Source organism: Macrobrachium rosenbergii, chromosome 20 (assembly GCF_040412425.1).
Source record: "Macrobrachium rosenbergii isolate ZJJX-2024 chromosome 20, ASM4041242v1, whole genome shotgun sequence".
NCBI classification, from domain to species: domain Eukaryota; kingdom Metazoa; phylum Arthropoda; class Malacostraca; order Decapoda; family Palaemonidae; genus Macrobrachium; species Macrobrachium rosenbergii.
This window is the reverse complement of record NC_089760.1, coordinates 2,062,767-2,087,500: the sequence shown is the minus strand read 5'-3', so window position 1 is coordinate 2,087,500 and position 24,734 is coordinate 2,062,767. Positions and strand designations below refer to the sequence as shown.

Sequence of the window (24,734 nt, the reverse complement as noted above, 5' to 3'; positions counted from 1 at the left end):
ATCTCTCTTAACTGTGAAGCTAGCAATAGAGTTTTTGTCGTGTGAATAATTACCCTTTCCAGACCATTTCTAGTCTAGCTACAAGAGGAGATGGCGTGTGTTTACCAGAACGTCTCGTGCAATATTCACATGTATGCATGTATATATATATATATATATATATATATATATATATATATATATATATATATATATATATATATATATATATATATATATATAATGTGTGTGTGGGGGGGTAAACGATTTTTCTGCACTGTTTGACGTAATTTTCCTTTTATGTAAACTTGCAAAAAAAAAAAAATGGCAATCAAAATATTTTTTTGAGTGCTGGAGGCCATGATTCAAGTGATTTTAACTGACAAAGGAAGTACGTACGTGAGTGGATGTAACAAAGGAAGCGGCCTACCGGAGACCTCCACAGTTTATTCGTATGGCAAACTGTCAGAATAGTTATCAACAATATGTTTTCCCTTAAACCAAGAAAAAATAGCAAAGCGGGGAAAGTCCCTTCACTTCGCCCATCAAATTATCGATAGAACCCAGAAAGTCATTTGCGAGTACATAGAAGACGGGAAATGCACAAACAGTCATCAAAATGGCTGAACACATAAAAAAAAGACAATTTAAATAAGTTATTGGAAGGACCCACTTTCAGGCCAATAAAGGCAAATAGCATCTTCGATCTCCTGACATCGCGTTTCTTCTTCTTCTTCTTCTTCTTCTTCTTCTTCTTCTTCTTCTTCTTCTTCTTCTTCTTCTTCTTCTTCTTCTTCTTCGCTATCTCTCTTCCATCTCCTTCTTCTTGTTCCTACTTGGGAAGGTATATAGCTGTCCATCCATGCATTATAGTTCACGGTTGTACCATTACAAATTCCATTACGGTAGCAATTTGGTAGTCCCCCGCTTCCATTTTCCTTCCATGAAAGAAAAGATTCTTATTATCAGGCAAATATATGCGAGAGCTAAACGCCGCCGGAGCAAAATAAAAAACTTCGACTCAAAGTTTTAAGTAATGACGCAGCCGGCAAATTTGAGGGCTAAAGGGGCTGATCGCAGCGTTCGAATTTGGGCTTTCTGGCCCAGGGGCGGAAGGGCTGGTGCGTCGCCCCGGCGCTATTTCGGGTGTTTCGCTGAACTTTTGTAAAGAGAAATGAGCCTTGTGAAGAAACGCAATGAAAGTGATATTACATCCAGCCAAAGTTTTAATTGTACGTCTGATGAATATATGATTGTTTCAATTTGAGAATTTCTTGTAACTCCAATTAAGCACAATTAAGAAACAAAATGAAAAAGTACCCCGGAGGAGACATCACTTCTCTTTCTCTCTCCTCCATGAGAGAGGAGTCCTGCGCGCCCGCCCCCCTGCTACCCGAAATTTTCCTCATACTCCTTCCAACACCCGCCCCCCCTCTCCCCTCCCCCCACAGCAAGTTTTTTTCTCTTCCTCCTCTTCTTTTCTTGTTCCTTAAGGAAATCTAACCAGCCAGGGAGAAAATTATAAACTTTTGGTAATTACTACCAAATCTGCCATTAATTAAACAACTAAATTCATTAAAACTATTAAACGATGGTTCGCAGCAAGAAGATAGGATAAGTTGGAGAAATCTTATTAGCGTTTTTTTGCTCTGAAGATACAACAGGGCAGAAGAGCCGGAGAGAGAGGAGGAGGAGAGGAGGAGGGGGGGGGGGGGGTAGGTAGGGGGGGAACCCCGATGAGGCTAGAAACAGATTAAAAAGGAAAGAAAAAGCAAACGAGTCTGAAGAAAGGGATCTATGCGAGAGCGAGCAGATAAGAGAAAAGTCTGGAGAATTGTGGCATTTCGTCATGATAAAAATGCTCTCACCAAACAAAAGATGCCTTTAGCGATCGCTAACCAAAAATATATTTCTTCTACGTCACCTACAACAAAATTTCCTTCCTTTACATACCTTTGCGATGTCCATCTCGGAGTCCCCCGAACATTGCTCCAGGAATCTGCAACGATATTGAAATAATTGATCAAAACGTTCATTTATCATCTCAATGACATATGTCAACAATGCAAGACTTGACATGAACTTAAGCACATACCAAGAATGCCGTCCTTATTCTTTTAATCATATAAAGTCAAAGTACGGCAAATTTAGTATTAATAAATCATGCTAAAGCAGTACTGAAAACTCTGCAATGAGGCAAATATTGATTAAGATTTCTATACATTTCTTTGGGTATCTTTTCAACGACTGTTATCATTTCGAACCAATGCCAAGATTTCGTTCGGCTGCTGTACATTATGCAACCTCGGGGTAAGAGCCGGAGAAACTCGAAACTGAATTACGTTAAAACCGACCTTTCAGAAAATTTTACAGAAACGTAAAATGCTCATTCTCTTCCAATTCATCTATAGTCAAAGCTCGAAACGTAAAATGCTCATTCTCTTCCAATTCATCTATAGTCCTCGCAAAATCAAAACTAATATCACCTAGTTTTAAGATACAGAGGCAAAAAGTATTTATTTTGTTGTAGCTGTCATCACGTCAGATCCATAGACGCATGACAATATTCATGCTGCTGAAAAAGTAAAACTTTTCCTTCACAGTAATTTGACAAGTTGTGTAATTGCTGGTATAATAATAACGAGTAATAATAATAAAATCCGAATAGATAAGATATTGATGACAGGGAGAAGGAGGCGGCTTGGACACGTCCTTCACACAAGCCCTGGGAGAAGAGTTAGAAGACTCACACCCACTTAAATGAGAACTATAAGAAGGGAGGCTAAGGACGAGTGGAGATTTGGGGAAGATAAAGCACAGGAGACACACTACGCTGGGAGCGATATAATCAAACACAAACACAGACACCCTTTTTGATGATCCCAACAGCCTCTGATACCACTTATAGCTGGGGCGGATCGGCGGGCGGTGGTCACAGACCTAGCAAGCGCGATCCGGGGGCTGTACTTCCCAGCCACACACAAATACATTAGAATTTTGACGAAATCAGCTAAAACTGAGCAAGAACAGTAAATAAGAAATTACAGAAAATCTTTCGTGCAGTCTATAAATAACGGAAATCAAATCAAATTTAACTCCACAACATTCTTCACATATTCTATCAGTTCGTTGATCATTAACAATGCACGACGATTGTTACAATGATTACGCATACGTGACCGTAACACAGATTGCACTGGTTACGTGTGGGCTGCCTGTCACGTATAGCTCTCTTTTGTGGAAAAAAAGATTCACGAATGATGTTCCCGAACGATTCTTTTATTACTTATTCATTCGGATGTGGCCCTTTAAGAAAACCTATGTCATATATAATCAGAGGGTGCAGATTTCATTGTCTTAAGAGATATTGATATGACGTATGCTTTTACATTTTAGATTTATCTTGCGTCAAGACGAGTAAGACTGGAGTAAAAAAATTATCAGTTATAAATTCCGGTAAAATATCTTAGCGAATATATATATCACTGATATATATTTGCACACGTATAAATATTTTCCTCCTGTGATAGCAATATTTAATGTCAAATTATACATTCGAAAATTTCCACCGACGGTTACTGTTAAATTAAAGTTTAACGAAAACTGCACTTACCATTACAAAAAAATACATACAGCCCCAGTTGTAGGGGAGGTGAGTCAGCTTGCAAATAATTAAATAAATAAAGAAAAAGCAACACAAACCTTTTCATTCTTGCACAGAATTCCCTGAGGAGCGATTTCAAGCTGCCATGACTTGCCTGACTTACAAGACAGGACCCACTGTGGGTGGACATCCCGAATAGTTGCTATATATATATAAAGATCAGATGCGCTTTTTTATTAACGTTGCTCACTCAGCTTATTTTGTGGTCCCTATTTTAAGAATTCGTATCTGTGGTCCAGGATGAGACTAAAGGTATTTCTAAGCAAAACACCTAGAAAATATCATGTACACAAATCTGAACACCTTGAGGAGAGCACGCACACTGAGCAGGAATCCCACTGCAATCGATGGTCAACGATTTTTAATAAGATAATGTACATCTGCAGCTTAGAATTATTATCCATTGCTGCGCCATAGCAATCAAGTGAATAAATTGGACAGTAAACCAGTTCATGGCGTTTAGAAGTAAAAATCTCTTGTAGGTTATATACAATATATTTTTTTTATCATACTGACATTACTGAATGTCCTCAGAACACACACGCAAACACAAAGCATCTAATATGGATATTACGAATGGTTATTGAAAACCGGTTATGCAACGGGAGAATAATTTCTCATATCTAATCTCTCAGTATGTTTTGTTCTCAATGATGCTGCTTACGCCTGTTTAAAATACTTCAGTTTCAACACAAGCTCTTGAACCTGTTTCGCGACTTCGAGGAACACCTTAAATTCCCATTAACAAATATTCTAAACATTCTAGTAATTTCCTTAATGCATCGGACAAAAAAAAAAACTGATTACTTTCTGAAATAGTAAAAACTACCAGAGTTTGTTTCCTGGTTCTCAAGCCTCAGCATAAATGACTAATCTAAGAATTATTTCGCAAGCAAGAAGGTACGCTGGCTTGCAGTCTTCCGTTTTAAAGGAACATCACTTCAGAAAAATCTGTCTGTCATACACATACTACAGCTGTAAAGCTACGTTGTATATATTGTAGATCTCGTGACTTAGATTTGAAATAGCTTCTTAATGACCAACAAAGACTGGAGATCCGCCTTGAGGGTAAAATGAAGCTTTTTAATATTTCATGGAAAACTCAGGCCATGCGACCATTTAAAAATATCTTACTGTCTGTCGCTGGACAGCATCCGCGGCTGGCTGAAGAGGCAAAACCGAAATTCAGAAAAATAAATAATAATGAATGCGACTGACCTCTAGGTAAAACAAGCCTTTAAGAAAGCGAGGTCGATCAAAAAGTAATCTGCTAGATTTTATTTACATGGATTAGGAATCCGAGGAAAAGGATATATTGAAACTTGCGGAGCTACAGCAGTGAGCAGCACTTGACGTTCATTCAAAATAAACACAATCATGATGCATAAAAGATCACTCGCAACTGCATTAAAAAAAACTGCTGAATAAAGTAATTTACTGATCAAATCCTATGTACAACAGCATCACGGGCCAAATTAATCGAAAACGAACAGCGCGTTTGCAGTTTCTAAGTTTCTCCTGGAAAGACGGAAGGACGCTTGCATAACGACTGCTATTTTGTTTATTGGTTTATTTAAAATTCATTTATTGTTTCCCAGTTCCAGCGAATACCGTATACAGAGGCGGACGACATCATAAGACTTTCAAAAGTGAACATGTGCATAGTCATTTGCATACTGAGTTTCAATATCTATTTTGTAGACCATTTTATATTGGTCAGACACGGCAAAGTGTTAAGCGAAACTTCCCTTTTTTTTCAATATTTCAATTAAGAATCTTACCAAAATAAATAAATTACTACCCAGTTATAACCTTTACCTTTATTCCCACTATGAAATCATACACATAGTGATATCTTGCAATCATTGCTAAGTTCAGTTTTCTTCATTCTAGGTTTATTCTATATGGACATGTTATAGCAGCAATGATTAAAATAATTTTGTTATTATTCGTAATCGAGTACACACTGTAACCAGCAACTTAATACGTTTATTATATATATATATATATATATATATATATATATATATATATATATATATATATATATATATATATACATATGTACATATATACATATAATATATACAAATTAATATGCATATATTCAATATGTATTTTGTGAATGCTATCACTACAGTTTTCAAGTGAATCCTTTTCAACAGCTGGCCACCTGTAAAAATTCATAGTAATCATACCACCGCACCTTACCTTGACCTTTGCATCTTAAATATTAATAAGGTGATGATTTATATGGGATAGTTTAACATCTAAATTGTGTGTGTGTGTGTGTGTGTGTGTGTGTGTGTGTGTGGGTGTGTGGGTGTGTGTGAGTGTGTGGAACGACAGTTCTGGATCCTTTTAACAAGTTGAATAAAAACTCACAATTCGTGTGAAGTTTTGTAAATGCAAAACAAAGAGCGGTAAAAAAAAAAAAAAAAAAAGGCCTTACGCCTACACAACAAAAGAATACCACAAGTTCACTTAAACGGGCAATTCTATTAGCAGTCGAAATTCCCCTAAATGTTATAATCAAAAATCTATTTTCCTTTATTAAAGTATTCATGAGAAGCGAACTCATTTGAAAATGTGAATCCTAAGGCAAAGAATTTCTAAGAATTTCCCAAAAAAGGAAGAAAAGAAGAAAAAAATAGTTATGACCTTTGTGCTCTATGTATGTTATTTAATATAAAAAAATATGATGAAAGTACTTAGGTAAGAATTCCCCAAAATAATCTCCTGACAATCCATGCACACTTAATTAATGCCTTGACGTCATGCACGTGGAACCACAGGCTAAGTCGTATAACGGACACTTGGTGTAAGTCTGCCTTGCTTAACAAAGTAATCCCTCCGAAAAAAAAATATTCCTGTCCATCAGCTATGGCGATGTCAGCTGGGTTAGTCAATAAGTTGATTTTAACTGTAAGTTATCAGGCGTTACAAGTCCCAGGTTCATGATGTCAAAATAATAAGGAGGGAGGGAAGATGAGATAATGAAGTGTGTTAAAACGTTTGTCCTCATGTGTATGTGAGTGTGTGTGTGTGTGTGTGTGTGTGTGTGTGTGTACGTAACGAGAAACCAAGAAATGGTGGAATGGTATAACAGAGAAGTTATAACCAAAAACCCTAACAATTACAAATCGCTGCTCACGAAAGTCAAAGTCGAGGAGACTTGCGCGTATGAAAATTCTCGTTAAGTGAATGAAGGCTTTTGCAGGGAGGTTAATTTTCGAGGACTTATCGAAAAGTGGATGGTTACTGCTGTCCCCTCCTTTTTTTTTTAAAGCCCTCTTGGATTTACACGGTTTTGTTGGCAAGAAGAAAACACTGGAGCATATCATTACTATTGCAGCCATAAAAACCGAAAATATGTTTGGCGAAATTCTTCAATTAAGAGAAACACTCTCGCATGAAAAAGGACGCTTGAAGATCTTTCCCAACATCAACTTAATCGGATTCGTTTCCTGACCTTGAGTACTAAGCAAAGATAAACATCAGTCAGGGTAAACAAATCTCTGAAGAAGGAACCTGCCAGTCACTAGATGGGATGACTGAAAAAGTATGAATGAATAATTCCACCGACTGAATAACGAACATGAATGAAGATAAGCACAGAGGAGGGAGGCTTCATTCAAAGCTATAAAACAGGGGGTTCGTCACGCTCCTATAGAACTTAAGACTATAATCCCCGACACCGCTTACCTTTACTCGCCGTAGATGACGCAACGGTATTCATCACGGGAGCAACTTCGCATGAACTGCAAATTTCTCAGTGCGGGCCGGAGAGGAAATCATTCTCCATCCAGTTTTTTTTTTTTTTTCGCCCTCTTTACCCCTTACAATCGCCCCAGTCTGAGGGAGAATCAGCGAAACAGAGAAATGAGTGAACAGGTGCGGAAGAAACTTGATACATACTTGACACGTGCTATTTTTGAAATTTGGAAAAAGCCAAACTCTCTCTCTCTCTCTCTCTCTCTCTCTCTCTCTCTCTCTCTCTCTCTCTCTCTCTCTCTCGCTATTGGTGGGATTTTCATCTAATCCCAAAGGGACAAAGACAGAGCACTATAATGCACACTAGAGATGCCTAATTTTGTTTCGGTTGGGTCAAAAGGACGGGGAAGCTGAAAGTACCGGTTCGAAGAAGGAAATTATCCAGTGTGTCAGTAATGATCCTGTCACCTTGAAGACTCCAGAAGTTGAAATCACTGTCAAGAGCATCCAGGTGAATCTGTTTCGCTGGAAGAGATTATTCATAAGCGCGCGCACTTAGGAGCCTGGGCTGGGGGGGTTGGGCGCGAGTGTTGGAGGGGGTGAGGGGGTTGGGGGGGGGGGGCCGCCCTGGTACCTGGTCGCATCCACCCGACTATTTCTGTTCAGCTCATAACAACTTCCCACCCATGTCAATCATGCACTCTTTGCATCTGCATTATAGCATGTTTCCTTTAATTAAAAAGACAGATGATTGCAGCTCCGAGCCACGTCACAGTCCATGGAAAAACTTCGGAGTCTCTTTTTTTTTTATTCGTTCCCATTTTTTCACTGTTTGAACCCGCGGAGGGAAAAAGGTAAAAAAATTTAGGCGGAAAGAGTAAAGTCGGGGGGGAAAAATGAAGTTTCCATGCTAGATGTTTAACCCTCTGACTGCAAAGATAGCCAGTATCATTTACAATTGTCATTCATTTCACGCCCGAACCACGCCAGGAAAGTCCTCTTTACGGGAGTTGCTTATTTCAGCGTCAACGCAACGCCAGAAAAATCCACTCTCAATTCGGCCTCAACAACCCCCCCCCCAACAACCCTCCCACACCCGCCCCATGAATCTATGTCTCCCTCTCTAACTTTTCATCCATGGCTGCTCTGTACAAGATATTAAAGTTTTATCACTTATCCAGTGTTTCTTTCCTATCATTATTCCTTGAGTTTTTTTGTTGGGGGGGCGAGGGGTGGCCGGGGGGGGAAGCGGGTTAATGATATATTTCAGTACCGTAGTGAAGGGAGGATGCAGTTGGGTGGTAAAAACATGCAAGCAGTAATCGAAAAGCATCAAAGGGGGAACTTAGCAATGACAACACAGATAGCTGCAGGTGACTTTCATTACTAAGTCGCTTGCATCTATCTAGAAGTTGCCGCGTTCTCTCACTGAACCTAAATTGTAGCGTTAGTGCTTTATATTTCATTCCCCTGCATTCAGTAACATAAAAAACGTTGAGGAGTAGGAATTTGCTGAACAAATTAAGAGCTATAAACCACAACAGGCTTCTTATACAACCTTTAAATCCACTTCACAGAACTTGGATGAACGAAGACGGAAATAAAAGCGCACGGTGGCTGAGCCAAATAAAACGATACTTTCGCCCACTGACACAGGGACGCTTATAGAATCATACAAAATTCCACTGCCATTCATTCGTTAACGGCAGATAACTCATGAATAGTTAACATAGCATCATCAACGCGTAAAAACCCTCTTTCCATTGCTGCAACGAGTTCCCAATTTACATTCGCTCTTACAGACAACGACAATCCATAAAACTGACCCGAGTTGGATATCGTTCGACGACCACAAAAGTAATTAATAATCCAATATGAGAATAAATTGCGAATCTCTCCAAAACATCTATTTCTGTTCCGTGGCGGAAAATTAAAAGTCACCGTTTTGACAATAATGGCTGTGATCAAGGTGGGACAGGAACACTATTGTTCCCTGGCTAAGTATGGGCTTAGGCGAATTCAGTTTCCACAGCATGCATCCAGCAAGCAACCTTACCTTCGACTTCGGTACAATACATATCTTCATTTTCCCAGTTACACGCACTGTTATAATTACATGCGTACATACATATGTGCACACACACACACACACACACACACACACACACACACACACATATATATATATATATATATATATATATATATATATATATATACACAGTATATGTATATATATATGATAGATGATCACAAATTAACTTGTTATATATATCATTACCTTTAGGTGAAAGTTATTATAGTTCTATATTGAATTGATAATATTGCTTGTTTGTGGCTTAATATTAACACACATTATATATACATTACGTACTATATATATATGCATATATATATATATATATGCATATATATATATACATGTATATATATTAACACACACATTAATATATATACGTATATATATATATATATATATACGTGTGTGCATGTATATATATATATATATATATTATATATATATACATACATACATACACACACACACACACACACACACACATATATATATATATATATATATATATATATATATATATATATATATATATATATATATAATCGGAATATAAAATTTAGGCCAAAGGCCAAACGTTGGGAACTATGGGGCATTCAGCACTGGATGGACTTTAATATTTAGGAAGTGCAAAAGTGAGTGCAAAATTGGGATGAATCTCGAAGCGCGTGTGCAGCATTTTAACGAGCTGCTGATGAGCCGTCTCTCTAGGTCCGTATGCAGGGAAGGATAAATTCAGGGTGTGGGGTGGTCGATTTTAATTTACTAGATTTTGGGAAAAATGTTGAATTTTATGAAGGTACGAGTATGTTCTGATCCTTCTTAAATCATACTCTATTTTTTTATGTTAAATCTTTCCCTCTTACAGAGACTGGTTGTACATACGGCAGTTAATGCTTGCAAGTTTTCTGAACAGGGGATTTAGCCATAATGCGGAGGTACTGATCTAAAAAAAAAATCGCGGCAGTGACCTCGTTGTGGAAAATGGCTTAAAGCTGAACATAGTACCTTTCAGCAAACATTAAAAATAATAGCTTTCGTTACTTCTAAGCTTCCCGATTTTCATACACTACTTCGGAAACGGTTACCGTCACAAGCCCTGAATCCGCGCACCGTGTGTGAACAAGTCCTACCTTCTGTGGTGGGATCCGAACCCACGGACGGCCAATTCCCGTCAGGCTAAGGAAACCCTTCTGTCACTTCTTTGTGGCATGGCAGAGTGGTCTAAGTTTGCCTCACTCTCGCCTACCCCGGATAAGAAGGAAATTCATCATGGTAGGCAAGGGTTCTTCATTTATTCCCGACTCTGATTCATGTCCTGTAATGATAATCGTGTCCAGAAAACTAAACGGAAATCGAGGAGCTAAGAAGTCATTGTGGTTCATAATATATATATATATATATATATATATATATATATATATATATATATATATATATATATATATATATATATATATATATAATAAATTATGTATAGTATATATATATATATATATATATATATATATATATATATATATATATATATATATATATATATATATATATATATATATAGAGAGAGAGAGAGAGAGAGAGAGAGAGAGAGAGAGAGAGAGAGAGAGAGAGAGAGAGAGAGAGAGAGAGAGAACATTAGAAAAAAAAAAAAAGATAGTAACACTATGTCCAATTCGTGCATATCTTTTTATTTGTATCGCATTACGAACCTGTCATTTTCTGTCAAATAAAAACTAGGCGGGACCAACCTCGCTTTCATTACACCAGCACACTTTTTCATCAATTTATACTTCCAAAGCCACCTAATTAAATTCTTCGCCATAGGAAAAAGCGTAATCATGTCTGATACGTGCTTTAAATTTTCATACAAGAAAAATAACGGCTCACTTTCGCGTCATCGGAAACAGAATGACAGGTGACTTATTGATGCTTTCTAATGACCTTTGGAAGATTCTCGAAAAGAAAAAAAAATGGGGAGAAGACGAAGATAGAAAAACGAGGAAGATCCACGGGATCGAAGCTGTTTCCTAGAAACGTAAATTTCTAAAAAGACTTCTGAGTGACACTGAATACAAGGGAATTATTTCTGGTAAAATTCGTGCAACAATTTCCTGTTCACAACCTCTGAGTAGATATATATATGCAGATTCTGTGATTTTTTTGGACGGATACTCAACGGTGAAATTGTTAAAGCTGAACGATTTGGCAATGATATATTTCACTCAACCAGACTGAGGTCTCTCTATTCCTGAAGATCAGGAAAAAATAAGGACTGCCTGAAAGAGAAGACATAACACAACGTTTTTGTAATGGAAAATTTTATCAAAAGCAGTAACAGCATAATTTGAAGTAGTCTGTGCCCTTAAGTTTTCGGTCCCTCTATATACAAGTTCAGTTTGTAAAATTGCATCTTTCATCTCCAGTTATAAATTAAACTAAAATAATCTTGCCATGTAACGTGATATGAATATAAAAAAAAATATTCCTGAAGAGTGGGAAAGTCCGTGTGCACTTGGAACCAAAGCAAAATTAGATGGTGCAAAAAAAAATTTCTCTACGGCACGGACGAAATATTTGCTGGGTCACTGACGTAAATTCAATCGCAGTTTAGAGTAGTTGGGGCAGGGTTAGGTATAGTGGAAGATAGAGTCCCGGCAAAAGTTAATCTATACTTTATTTGAAAAAGGTGCCTTTCAACTCCTTTAAAGTTCCTATCTCCGTGACATCAGTTCATATTGCAAAAACACTGATTTGTAAAAATCTGTGGTTCCTCAAAATAGTTTCATTACAAGCTGTCATCCCACTTTTGCTTTTGCCAAACGATTTAACCATTACAGGTTCTTATTACAGATAATTATATGTGTGAAATGTGCTAAGAAGAGTCTTAATGTCCAGTAAATTAAAGAACCTAAAAAGACAACGTTTGAGAAACAAAGGGATGCAGAGGACACTACAGGAAACAGGTGCATTTTTTCCTTGATCCATGATACTCATCTAAAAATACAAAGACACTTTCCAGAGAGCTTGTAAAAATACAGCTTACAGATGAATTAACTGATAACAATCAGCAGCGTTTGAACGCTGAAACGTAATTGGATTGGTGGTAATCTCGCACATCTTTCGGTTGCAATAAAGAAACGTACAGTAAATGTAACGTGGAAGTTTTTAGGTATACATATCAACAGCTTAAATTCAGTAATCAGAATCACATTCCCAAGCACGAAATAAACAAATATTAAAGGAACCTAAAAATGATTCCATATTTGGATACAAATCACACAAGAAATCTTTGATGACTAGTCAATAACCGTAATCCGAGTGACTTCAACGACTCTGAACTTTATTTAAAAAGAATCGCAAGAACACTATAAAAAAAAAAAAATTAAACAGAGCGATCACAAAGTACATCCTAATATTCCTCTGAAGAAAAATGAGCAATGGCCCTAAGCCTCCGCCAACTAGAATATTTGTGATGCCTTGCATGTAGCGATTTTCCAACAAGGTTGAAGTCGCTTTCTTTTGTGTATAAAAGCAGTTGTTCTCTTTGCATGAAGTCACTGCTGAGTCACGAATTCCATCAGGAAAAGTCGCACTCAGTTCACCCTACAACCCCCTATTCTCAACGCCAAAACTTGTACAGAAGCTCTCTCTCTCTCTCTCTCTCTCTCTCTCTCTCTCTCTCTCTCTCTCTCCTCTTATTCTCGAGGCTAGCGATAGAAAACACCTCATAACATCCGGCACTGTCATCAGCTGTTACATTTACAGGAAGAATCTAATCTGGACCGAAGACCTGCCGGCGGGAGTTCGATTTCATTTTTTCAAAAGAAAAGTTTAAGCCCTTTTCACTTTTAAAGTTTACCCAGGAAACCCTTACAAAATGACTAAAGTCAACTTTAATGAACTTCGCCTCTAAATTGTATCTCACAGTTATACATTTGGAAACAACGTTATACAGCTATCGATAGTCTTGCAAAAAGTTCAGAATTAAAAGTCAAATGTTAACAGGACACACACACACACACACACACGTAGACTCACAAAGCATCGTCTGAATGCAAACTCGCTTTGACCAAGCTAAATACGGAGGTAACGAGCAAAAATATAATTAATTTATTACGCCATTACTTCTGACTCGATAATTAAACCCGGTGTTCCTTCTGTAACCCTGAAGTCATTACCCGAAGGCAATAATAATAATCATCCCAATCAAGCTCGACCTTGTAAGTAACAACTCATTAACACTCGCACTGTTAGAACTCGTCCCACCTCGGTCATCGTTGTTGGAGGAGATACGTCAAGTCTGGCCGGGGGCAATTACAGCGCATAAACGAAGCGGGCTACAAACAGCCCCAGAAATAAATAGGAAAAAAGAAAGTAAAAAGTTAATAACTTGCAGTTGAAGTTTGTTCTCTTCAGGTATTAAGAAATGCGATATACACAGGTAAAGGGGAAGAGTAACAGGAAAACTATATTAGGTCAGGTGTTCAGGTGGTAAGATTTAATCAAAATTTAATTATGGTTTAATTACTTTTTTTTAGTCAGTTTCATTTCTCTCAAAGTTGCACTGCTGACTGCATGTGTGTGTGCGTCGTATATTAATGATGCAGGTCGTAATGACCTGTAAGGCTGTTTCACCATTTTAATCACCCACAAATGTTAGTGAAAACTAAATGTAAACTCACTCACTCACTCTCTCTCTCTCTCTCTCTCTCTCTCTCTCTCTCTCTCTCTCTCTCTCTCTCTCTCTCAAAAGTAACTTATGGAACAAACAAATATATAAATGCACACACAACGAGCACAGCAAGAGAGAGAGAGAGAGAGAGAGAGAGAGAGAGAGAGAGAGAGAGAGAGAGAGAGAGAGAGAAATTATAACCAAGGCATTAACATTTAAATAAAGCTCAAGACGTTGTCACTGATCCATAAAAGATAAAAGACGACGATCAAATTCCTGGAGCTGAAATATCCAACTGAAAATGACACCTCGACCAAGATCTCTCTCTCTCTAATAACAGGCTCCGGTAATACAATCGATACGTGCAATACAAACTTGCTTGAACTCGGCGCCGACATTTTCCATCGTCGAAGAGTTGCAGTTACACTCCAGGGTTTATCTTCCTTCTCTCTTTTACTCATTGACGGGGCTGCGTTTTATTGAGGTCATTATAAAGCTTGTTGGAGATATTTCCCAGTGAGATTCGTGAGAGAAAGTATGTACTATATGTATAATATATTGTGAGTATACAGAATATTGTATGTACTATATATATATATAATATATTGTATAATATACATATATATATATATATATATATATATATATATATATATATATATATATATATATATATATATATATATATATATTGGGAAACATCTTCAACAAGCTTCATAATAAACTCAATAAATAATATATATATATATATATATATATATATATATATATATATATATATATATATATATATAGAGAGAGAGAGAGAGAGAGAGAGAGAGAGAGAGAGAGAGAGAGAGAGAGAGAGAGAGAGAGAGAGAGAGAGAGATTGCAAGCACTCCCAAGAAAGACTACCTTAAAATACCTTGAGTATGTTACTTGAGAGAGAGAGAGAGAGAGAGAGAGAGAGAGAGAGAGAGAGAGAGAGAGAGAGAGACTCCCAAGAAAGAGAGATTGTAAAATACCCAAGAAAGTTACCTTAAAATACCTTGAGTATGTTACTTGAGAGAGAGAGAGAGAGAGAGAGAGAGAGAGATTGCAAGCACTCCCAAGTAAGACTATACCTTAAAATACCTTGAGTATGTTACTTGACATTTTCAAATTATACTCTACAGCCTATAATTACCCTGGCTTACACAGTTAAGTGATGGCATGCATATCTAAGAGAGAGAGAGAGACAAAGAGACGAAAAAACTTTAGCACTTATAAATACCATTATCTTAATGGGTGACAGGTGGTGTTCGAGGATTTTAAGCTCAGGTTAATGAGTTTTATGCGAGTGTATATTATACGAACTTATTAAATTATCTAATTCTTTTTTAATAAGTATTTCTCTTTACTTCCTCTTACTTCTTCGTAATGAACACCTTAACATTCTTTGGAAGCTTGAATTTCAAGTCAGTGACCCCTTTGGTGGGATTGTTCCATATGAATAGGTTTCATCTACTGAATAATAATAATAATAATAATAATAATAATAATAATAATAATAATAATAATAATAATATGAACACAAGACCGAATTACCACAGATCTCAAGCACTTCCTAAGTACACAGGGATGAGATTCCTTAAACCTGTACGATCGTCATCTTTAAAGGCGCTAAAAATAATCACCGTTGTCTCGTCACGGGTTGAGAACAGGAAAGTATGTGAACTATCAAGTGACATTTAAGTGATATTGGCAGATGTGTACTGAATACAATGCCGGACTGTACAGAGAAAAACTTCTGAATAATTGAGGCCACACAAGAAATGCCAGTCTTAAGTGATGCGAGGGCTATCAATTATTGCACAGCTGATATTATAAATAGTGCATGAAGTTTAAGTTAGTTCGAGTCGACTATCGTCCGTAGTCGCTGCAAATTCCTGTTGTCATAAGAACGTCACGAAGCCGTGCGTGTATTTATAACAATTTTAAAGTATCGTTATGTCGTTGCTTTTATTATTAATATAAAAATTTCAATTTGTGTTAGTCACTAACATACAACAAGTATACGCATTAAGCTGAGAAGAAAACCAACGTAAAATGCCAGCTCTCAAAATACTGAGATTATCAAAATGCAAAACATCGATTGTTTATCGTGAATCTTCTGATTTCATCCCAGCGAGGAAGGTGCCACTGAAAAGAACCAGAAAAAAATAAGCAAACAACGAAAGTCACTTATGTCAAACACTCGAAGGCCCAACCCCAGAACTCTCGAAAGGAAGAGCTGGAAAAAGCTCTGCTGTGAATCCCTTTTGCACTCTCACGCAGGCTCGCCAAGTGTTTTATTATTAATTATTTTGTCAGCATCTCCCCATCCTTCAAATATGCCCGAAGGCTATAGCTTCTACCTGAACCTCTTTAATTAGATAACCGGTACCTACGCTGGTGCTCGGGCGAAAGCATCCAATGAGATTCAGAGAGGACGGAAGGTGGAAGTTATGATTGGTGGTGGGCGTAGAGTGGACAGCAAAGATTTGCGCAATAAAAGCGTGTCATTGGTCTCGCCTGTATGACAGCTCATGATGCTACTGTATATTCGCCACTGGAAGACTCACAAGGGCGTATGCCGAGGATTCCAAAAGCCGTGGCATACCCAAAACAATCCCCGATGGTTCCAGGCTGGTTAAGCTGATCGTGGGTTAAGCCATTGTTACGAGCAATACCCTGGACACTAGCAAGACACGCAGCGAGGAACACCCCCGGAACAGTTCCCGTTTTCGCACATCGCAACAAACCTCGACGACGAGTGGAAATCTCCTTTGAAGTGATATCGTTCCTCCCAGAGAATTCTCGCCGCATTCGCTCCTCCTCCAGAACCACGAGGAGGAGCGATATTTGGAGAGATCGCCCGATAGTTGAGGTGGATGCTGGCCGACAGGTCACCATCGGACACTTGCGTGTCATGGCGCCTCGGGCAGACACCCGCGCAGACATGATACCAGCTACCGGGCTTGATGGTCGAATGCCGGTCCCACACCTGTCTTTATAATCTCACATAACCATTCCAGAAATAGTTGGAATAGACTTCTGGAAATGACACACAAATTCAAACTTATTGCTAAACAACATGACATCATTCTTGATGATAAAAAGTTACGGAATGTTCTGGGTTCCTTTCTTAACTGGCTCTGCTTTCCTGAGCGAGCTAAGTACTATTCGACCGAATTTTATTTTTAATAATTGAATCATTCCGTTTAATTTACATAATTGTTCAACTTAGTGTGTGTGTGTCTCTCTCATGTATGAATTATTTTTTTTTTTTTTTAGCCAAAAGACTGAATTTTTGCTATGCTCAAAAGTTGTGTACTCTAATACTGACCTATTGCAGGACTGCCTGACTGACCAAGATGAGCAACTAGAGTCAAACGCCAATTGACATCGAAGTGGGAAGCAACAATATAAATATTGTTTTTCGTAACGGTTTACACTGACTCACCACATATAGGCTATCCATTCAAGCGCGCCTCTTTGAAGCGTTGGAAAATATTAACTACCACAAAATATACCAAGTGAAAACCATGAACATCATATGTTAAAATGAGAACATACATACATACATATATATATATATATATATATATATATATATATATATATATATATATATATATATATATATATATATATATAATATATATATCTTTCTACTGAAGTCAGTGGCATGAACTGCAGACTCTCTTCTTGAATCACTCTATACTTCTTTTTCTCTTCAGGTACGTTTCTCTGAAGAGAAAAAGAAGTTTAATAAGAGACAGAGGGTCTCTGCAAATAATGCCAATGAATTCAATAGAAATTGCTGAGAGAAAATATGCCCAAATAGCATACATACATGCATATATATATGTATATATACTCGTATATGTATACAGTGCATATATATTATATATATATACTGTATAATAAGCACCAAAAATGTAAAGCCCATCAGTTTTCGCAAACCCATTGTCTATTTCTCCACCCCAGCTGAAACTGGCGTCCATTCATAGATGGGTCGACTGGTGGGCCGAAGCCCAGGACAAACCACGGACCTTGCAAACGAGTTCCCCGAGCCGACATGTGTGTAATGTTATATTTCATACAACGTTGATTACTTTAACTAAAACTTGGAAGCACCTTGTTTACACAGCTAAATGAGCATGATTTTTTCCTGGTACAGCCTGGTACACATAATTTGAACTTTGTTTACGTAAACAAAGTTCAAACTATCTTTCTGTCATGAAGTCACTCCTTCTCTTTCTTTATCTTTGAAAGCAACGACTGAGCAATTTTGGAATGCAACCGCGCGATGTTTTTGTCAGTTAATTCTAAATCACTATTTTGAGTGACTGCTGAATCGACCTTTCCTTTGGTCACCAATTGTGGAAGCAACATCAGCACCGATAACGATAGTCATCATGGAATCCTTATTTGCTTTTATAGACGTCAAAGGTAATTAGTGTGAACCCTTGGTTATGTGCAAATTTCGTGCATGAGTACAAGAAGGCAGTATATACGAGTGTGCCTTTGAGTTCGTAAGGGGCAATCAGCGCTTGGCAATCAGGCAACGCAAACTGAGTCTCTTCCGACCAAATTTAAAAAAATTATTATTATTATTATTATTTCAGTAGATGAAACCTATTCACATGGGACAAGCACACTAAAGGGGCCACTGACTTGAAATTCAATCTTCCAAGGGATGTTGGTTTCAACCTCCCACCGCAGACCCCACATTGCAGCAGTAACTGATCATGATACAGAACCAGTGATTTTTCACCACCCTGGGGGACACGCGAACCCGCGACATCTGAGTGGCATGCCACGTTACTAACCACTATACCAGCGGACCAGCAACAAAATTAATCCAGTCATTCTGTGGATGGTTGACTGACGGTCCAAAACACGAAATCACGTGACTGAGAGAGAGAGAGAGAGAGAGAGAGAGAGAGAGAGAGAACCACACGTGCACAAAATTAGAGACTCGCACACGCGAACCCGCGACATCTGAGTGGAATGCCACGACACTAACCACTATACCAGCGGACCAGCAACAGAAATAATCCAATCATTCTGTGGATGGTTGACTGACGGTCCAAAACACGAAATCACGTGACTTCGACCGATGCCGGCGAGAAAAATATTGGGCGGGGCTTGATTGCTATCGGCCTGCAAACTCTTGAAGCTCCGCGTGACCGATTAAATATGCAAGATGCGCTGCAGTGACTCTTCTATAGAGTAGCCAGTTCAGAACTCTGGATCAATTAAAAACCTCTCATTAGGGACCTCATCTCCAGCTCAAGAGGAAATACGGGAACTGAATATAGTATTAACACCACACAAGTCTCTCAAAACAATTGAAAATTATAATATAAACAACAATGACGCTTCATGATTATAAATATATATATATATATATATACACACACATATATATATATATAAATGTGTGTGTATGTATATATATATATATATATATATATATATATATATATATATATATATATTACACACACATGTATATGTGTACATGTGTGTGTGTGTGTATGTGTGTGTGTGTGTACAAACGTTCAACAAAAAGTATGCATCGTATATATGATTAGTATATATTTCTTCATATCTATACGGCAAAGTACATTAGACTAATGGTTCATCGTATGGAAGTTTTTTGGGCTAAAATCTGCTTTTCGATGTAAGCTTTCTAAAAGAATGTCCTTTAATATTTATGTCAAATGAACAACAACTGTTATATGATATACTGTGCATCTCCTTCCCCAAAAATAGAGGAGGAAGTAACAGTCTGATAAACCTGAAAATTAACCTAAAAGCAAATGTAATCTTCAACAGGAACGATTCGGTATAAAATTCAATATTAGTATGGCACATCCAGTCTTATTTCACATCATAAACAAGTAGGATAACGTTTCGCATTAGGATGCAATATCTCAAGGTCTGGCAAATAATCTAGACGAGAGGAAGCCAATCGCTTAGGCTACTTAGTCTATCCTACACATAAATAGCCTAAACTGCCCCATTAGAAAAAAAATAGCCAACCAGATTATTTCTAATATGTTTTGGTTCTTACTTGAAAACTCTCGAGTTTCTTCGAGAACTTCCTTTCAACAAGGGGATATTCTTGGTAAGCACAAATTAGGTTTACACTAAATAAAGCTATAATAAAACAAAAATGAAGCAAATTGCGGCCTTTACATACGCAATGATCCCTAATCAATCCGGACAGCAAGAGACGCCGTTCGAATTAAACATCCGAATCTGGGAAGGGCCTTTGTTTACGTTCCATTTTAAGGCAATCTGAGGAAATTAACACGAAGCACTTGATTTTCTTCAAACACAATTTCCAAAGCAGGCAAACACAAAACACCGAGGTAAAAAGCTTACGGAAAGTTAATATATAATCTGGAGACTTGCAAATATCAAAGTTATTGTGATGAGACACGAAGCCAGCGGAAAATAGATTTACATCTCGTCATTAAGATATACTTACGAGGCTCCGGCACACTTTCATGTTCCGTTGATTACAAAGGGACATTACAATAACGCCATGTTACGAACAAACAAACCGCGTACGACGATTTTCACTAAGTCGCACGTGCCTCAGTCTTCCAAAGCGAAGCAGACTGCTTAAAGCGGTTCCGGGAAAAGGGATTGTGTGACTAATAATAGCATCGTCAAAAGTCTTAGCATGATCGACGACGAACCTATTTATTTATACGCCTATATATCCATTTATATGTATATATATTATACATATGTATATATATATATATATATATATATATATATACATACAGTTATATATTATACACACACACACACAGTTATATATTATATATACACACATATATATATACATGTATTTATATATATGTATATATGTATATATACATATACAATATATAATATGCATATATATACATGTATTTATATATATATATATATATATATTTATATATATATATATATATATATATATATATATATATATATAATACTGATATATATATGAGACATCACAAATATATATACTACAAGAACAGTATACGAACATACACAACCGTTATATATATATATAATATCGAAGGAATGGCCTTTAAAACTCCTTTGGCTAAAAAGGACTAAACATCAGGGGACATTGCTGATAAACAGAATACCTCAGATTTTACCTGACAGGTGTCATGGAGGCGGAGTTTGAAAGTATGGAACATTACTAGGTTGAACTGTGTTTAGTAAAAAAATCCTATTTTCATACATCTCTACTACCTCTTAAAGTTTAAACAATTTACAAATGGCTTTTGATATTGGTTTATACATCCCTTAGAATGTAGAAATAACTTTCTTTTATACAGAGATTCAAGGCTTTCCAGTGCATTATTGGAAAAGATGTTTTGCCCTTGTCTTGTAGCATGATTGTTCTCACTAACATGTACAACCAACACTGTTCCTTGTGTTAAAGGACATTTCTTATGTGTATAAGATTCTTTTTCCAGTGAGACCAGCTTTGATGTATGTCACAAGCAGAATTTTATATGGCCATAAAGTATTGTCTGGGAGTTGCTTGAGAAGTACATTTTTCATTGTTGATTGATCAAAAATGAAAGGATAAGAGGAACTACTTAAGAAGATGAGGGATACTATAAATTATAAGGCAAAACAAGCAAAGAAGTTCTTCTGGTTTTGATATGTCCATGTCAAATGCACTGTTTAATACACAATCATGATAGGATTTCTTGCCTGCATTCCTAATCATAGAGTCATCATCAATATATTCAGGGCCTGGTGGGAGAGCAAAAACATAGATGAAAACAGACTTTTAAGGTGGATGGACTTTGTCCAGAATAGAAGACCTGAAGAGATATTAGTGGGTTTTCGTCACAGGACGATTTAAACTGACCTAGCCAGGTGGATGAGGACATCCAAAAACGTCGACCCATTATTTTCCATTTCCATCGGGAATTTAATTGATGCTAATTGATTTAAAAGCAAAAAGTTTTTACATCTTGGTTATATATATATACAATATATATATATATATATATATATATATATATATATATATATATATATATATATATATATATATATATATATATATATATATATATATTGTAAACCCAGACTTGGTGGAATGTACTGGAAAACAGATGCTTACGTTCATATAAGACTGGAACCTTCATTTTCAAGACTGGATTTAGTACTTAAGGGACAAGGTGAACTCAGTAGTTTTCAAACTATCCACTTGTAAGTGGCTGAATGGTGGAAATTAGGATGTAGAAAAATTACACAGAGTGCAGGCTGGATGGAACCATCAGAAAGATTGTGTCATGTGCAATGAAGCCATACAGGTTAAAGGAAGAGTGTTCGACAGTAGTGAAACCAGCTATGATTGGAGCAAAAATAGTTTTAAAGTGCAACACAAGAATTAAAGGATAAAATGAAAGTTTAAGATTAAACCAAAAGTCGTAGAACTGTCAAAGTAGGGCTTCGGAAAGCATGTCTTGTTATTGATATTTATGAAATGACAATATGTCATTTATGTAATGACACTATTAAATAATCTATTCATACGATAACTTTTCAAGAAGAAGACCGAAGAATGCAAGGTTGATTTATTTAGATAAGAAGAACTGAGACAAACAATTGTCAAGGACTTTTGTCTGACGTCAGCCAGGTGGAGGAGGAAAGCTGTTTGTCGACCCCCACTTAGAAGTGGGAAAAGATATATAGAAAGATATATATATATATATATATATATATATATATATATATATATATATATATATATATATATATATATGTGTGTGTGTGTGTGTGTGTGTGTGTATACATGTGTGTGTGTATAAATATATATAAATATAAGTGTGTGTATATACACATATATATAAAAAATGTATATTTTGTGTGTGTATATTCATATATATAGGAAAATGACAGCATTTGTGATGGGAAAAGTAATTATTATTGGCCCAATATTTCTGAAAGAGAACTTTTTGGGTAAATAAAATATCTATGCAAACGTGGTGAAAAGTTTTCTTATTGATAGGGATTTAACAGTGTTACTATTTAAATATACATATATACATGTTTCTATAAATTTGTAAACAGAACCAGATAAGATGGCTAAAAAGTAAAGCATTAAATCAATACATAGCGCAATAATTTAGCGTTTTAGGATAAAATATAATTCTGTCAATATTTGCAAACACCAGATTTTATAACATCTTAATCTGTAAAAAATTGTCGACTTCTCTCGATTCACGAACGAGTGACAATATTTTATGAAAGTTTTTTCCGTCAGTAAATCATCAGTTCGTTATCAATCACAGCATTTCCATAGGAAGACGCGTTACATCATGATAAACTGGCTTTTATTTCTACGTAGCAATTTCTTGCGTAGCGTAGCATAAGATAAAAGTAATTAGAAGACATTTTCGGCCACTGACTGCATTACTTACATTGTAATTCTGTATATATATACATACCTATATACATATATATATGTATATATATATATACACACATTTATGTATATATATTTATATCAATATATATATATATACTGTATATATATTGCAATGTTAGCAACCCGTCACAGGATAAGCCTTCCAAACCATAGGAGACTAGAGCCCCAAACGATCTATTTCACGTAGATCAAAAGGTTTAGGAAGAGTCGACCTCTTATTTTAGTTAAACAGCAATATAATTGAAATGACATTGCTGGTAACGATCCATGATGGGCATTGTTCATAGTTCTAACTGTATGTGAACATTTGTGCACATTATAAAAATCACAATAATGACAAACTTGAGAAAACAACTTTGTACTCATTCCGTGTTTAGGAATGCAATAAGAAAATATTTACACTCTATCTGAATATATTCTACCTTCATTAGTCAAACTGTGATTCACCTAACCAGTCTTAGATCCACCTCTAAGAATCAACTTTGAACTGGAATTTGAACAATAAAAAAGTATCGTACATTTAATGACAGCAATGGACGACAAAATCAGACGCTGTCGAGTATCAAGGAGAAAAGCTGATTACATTTCTCCTTAACACCCTAAGCTAAGCAATTTATTTAGCATGACGTATAACAGTCACAAACTATAGCACTTCAATCGGGAGATACCCTGCCATAATTTAAAGGTTTATCAATATCCAATGAAACTATAAGGAAGCAACCGATTCTAGCTATTATTAATGAATGAGTGAATATAAAGATTAAAATATAAAAAAAATTTTTTTTTCCAAATTCTTACACTAATTATATCCTGCTAATTATATCTAACAATAAGACGTATCTAAACCTGTCTTAAACCAAGACCTCATATGTCAATGTCAAGTCGAGAATAATTTGTAGGTTAAAATAAAAAAGACATTCTCATAAAACTGAACATTTTATGCAAATTGCTGATTGGTTCGTAATACTGAATGCAATCTGAGTGTTTACTATAAGATAATAGAAGGATTAAGTTAATTAAGCGGTGTCTGCTTTGTTTACACGCCCAAAATCGCTTAGGTGAAATCTACAAGTCAGACATGCTCCCTAAATACGGATCTTTGTTACTTCAATGTCTTCACATCATCTTTCATCGACAATAATGATTA

The 24,734-nt window shown here is 36.4% G+C and overlaps 1 protein-coding gene across 1 annotated transcript in view; it reads right to left on the bottom strand.

Moving 5' to 3' along the window:
• The window catches only part of LOC136848893 (protein-L-histidine N-pros-methyltransferase-like), a 1,039,474-nt gene that overhangs the window by 447,849 nt on the left and 566,891 nt on the right, over window positions 1-24,734 (bottom strand). Inside the window, exon 2 of the mRNA XM_067121714.1 lies at window positions 1,933-1,978. Within this exon, the coding sequence (XP_066977815.1) occupies window positions 1,933-1,978 (46 nt within the window). The remainder of the gene's footprint in view (window positions 1-1,932; window positions 1,979-24,734) is intronic.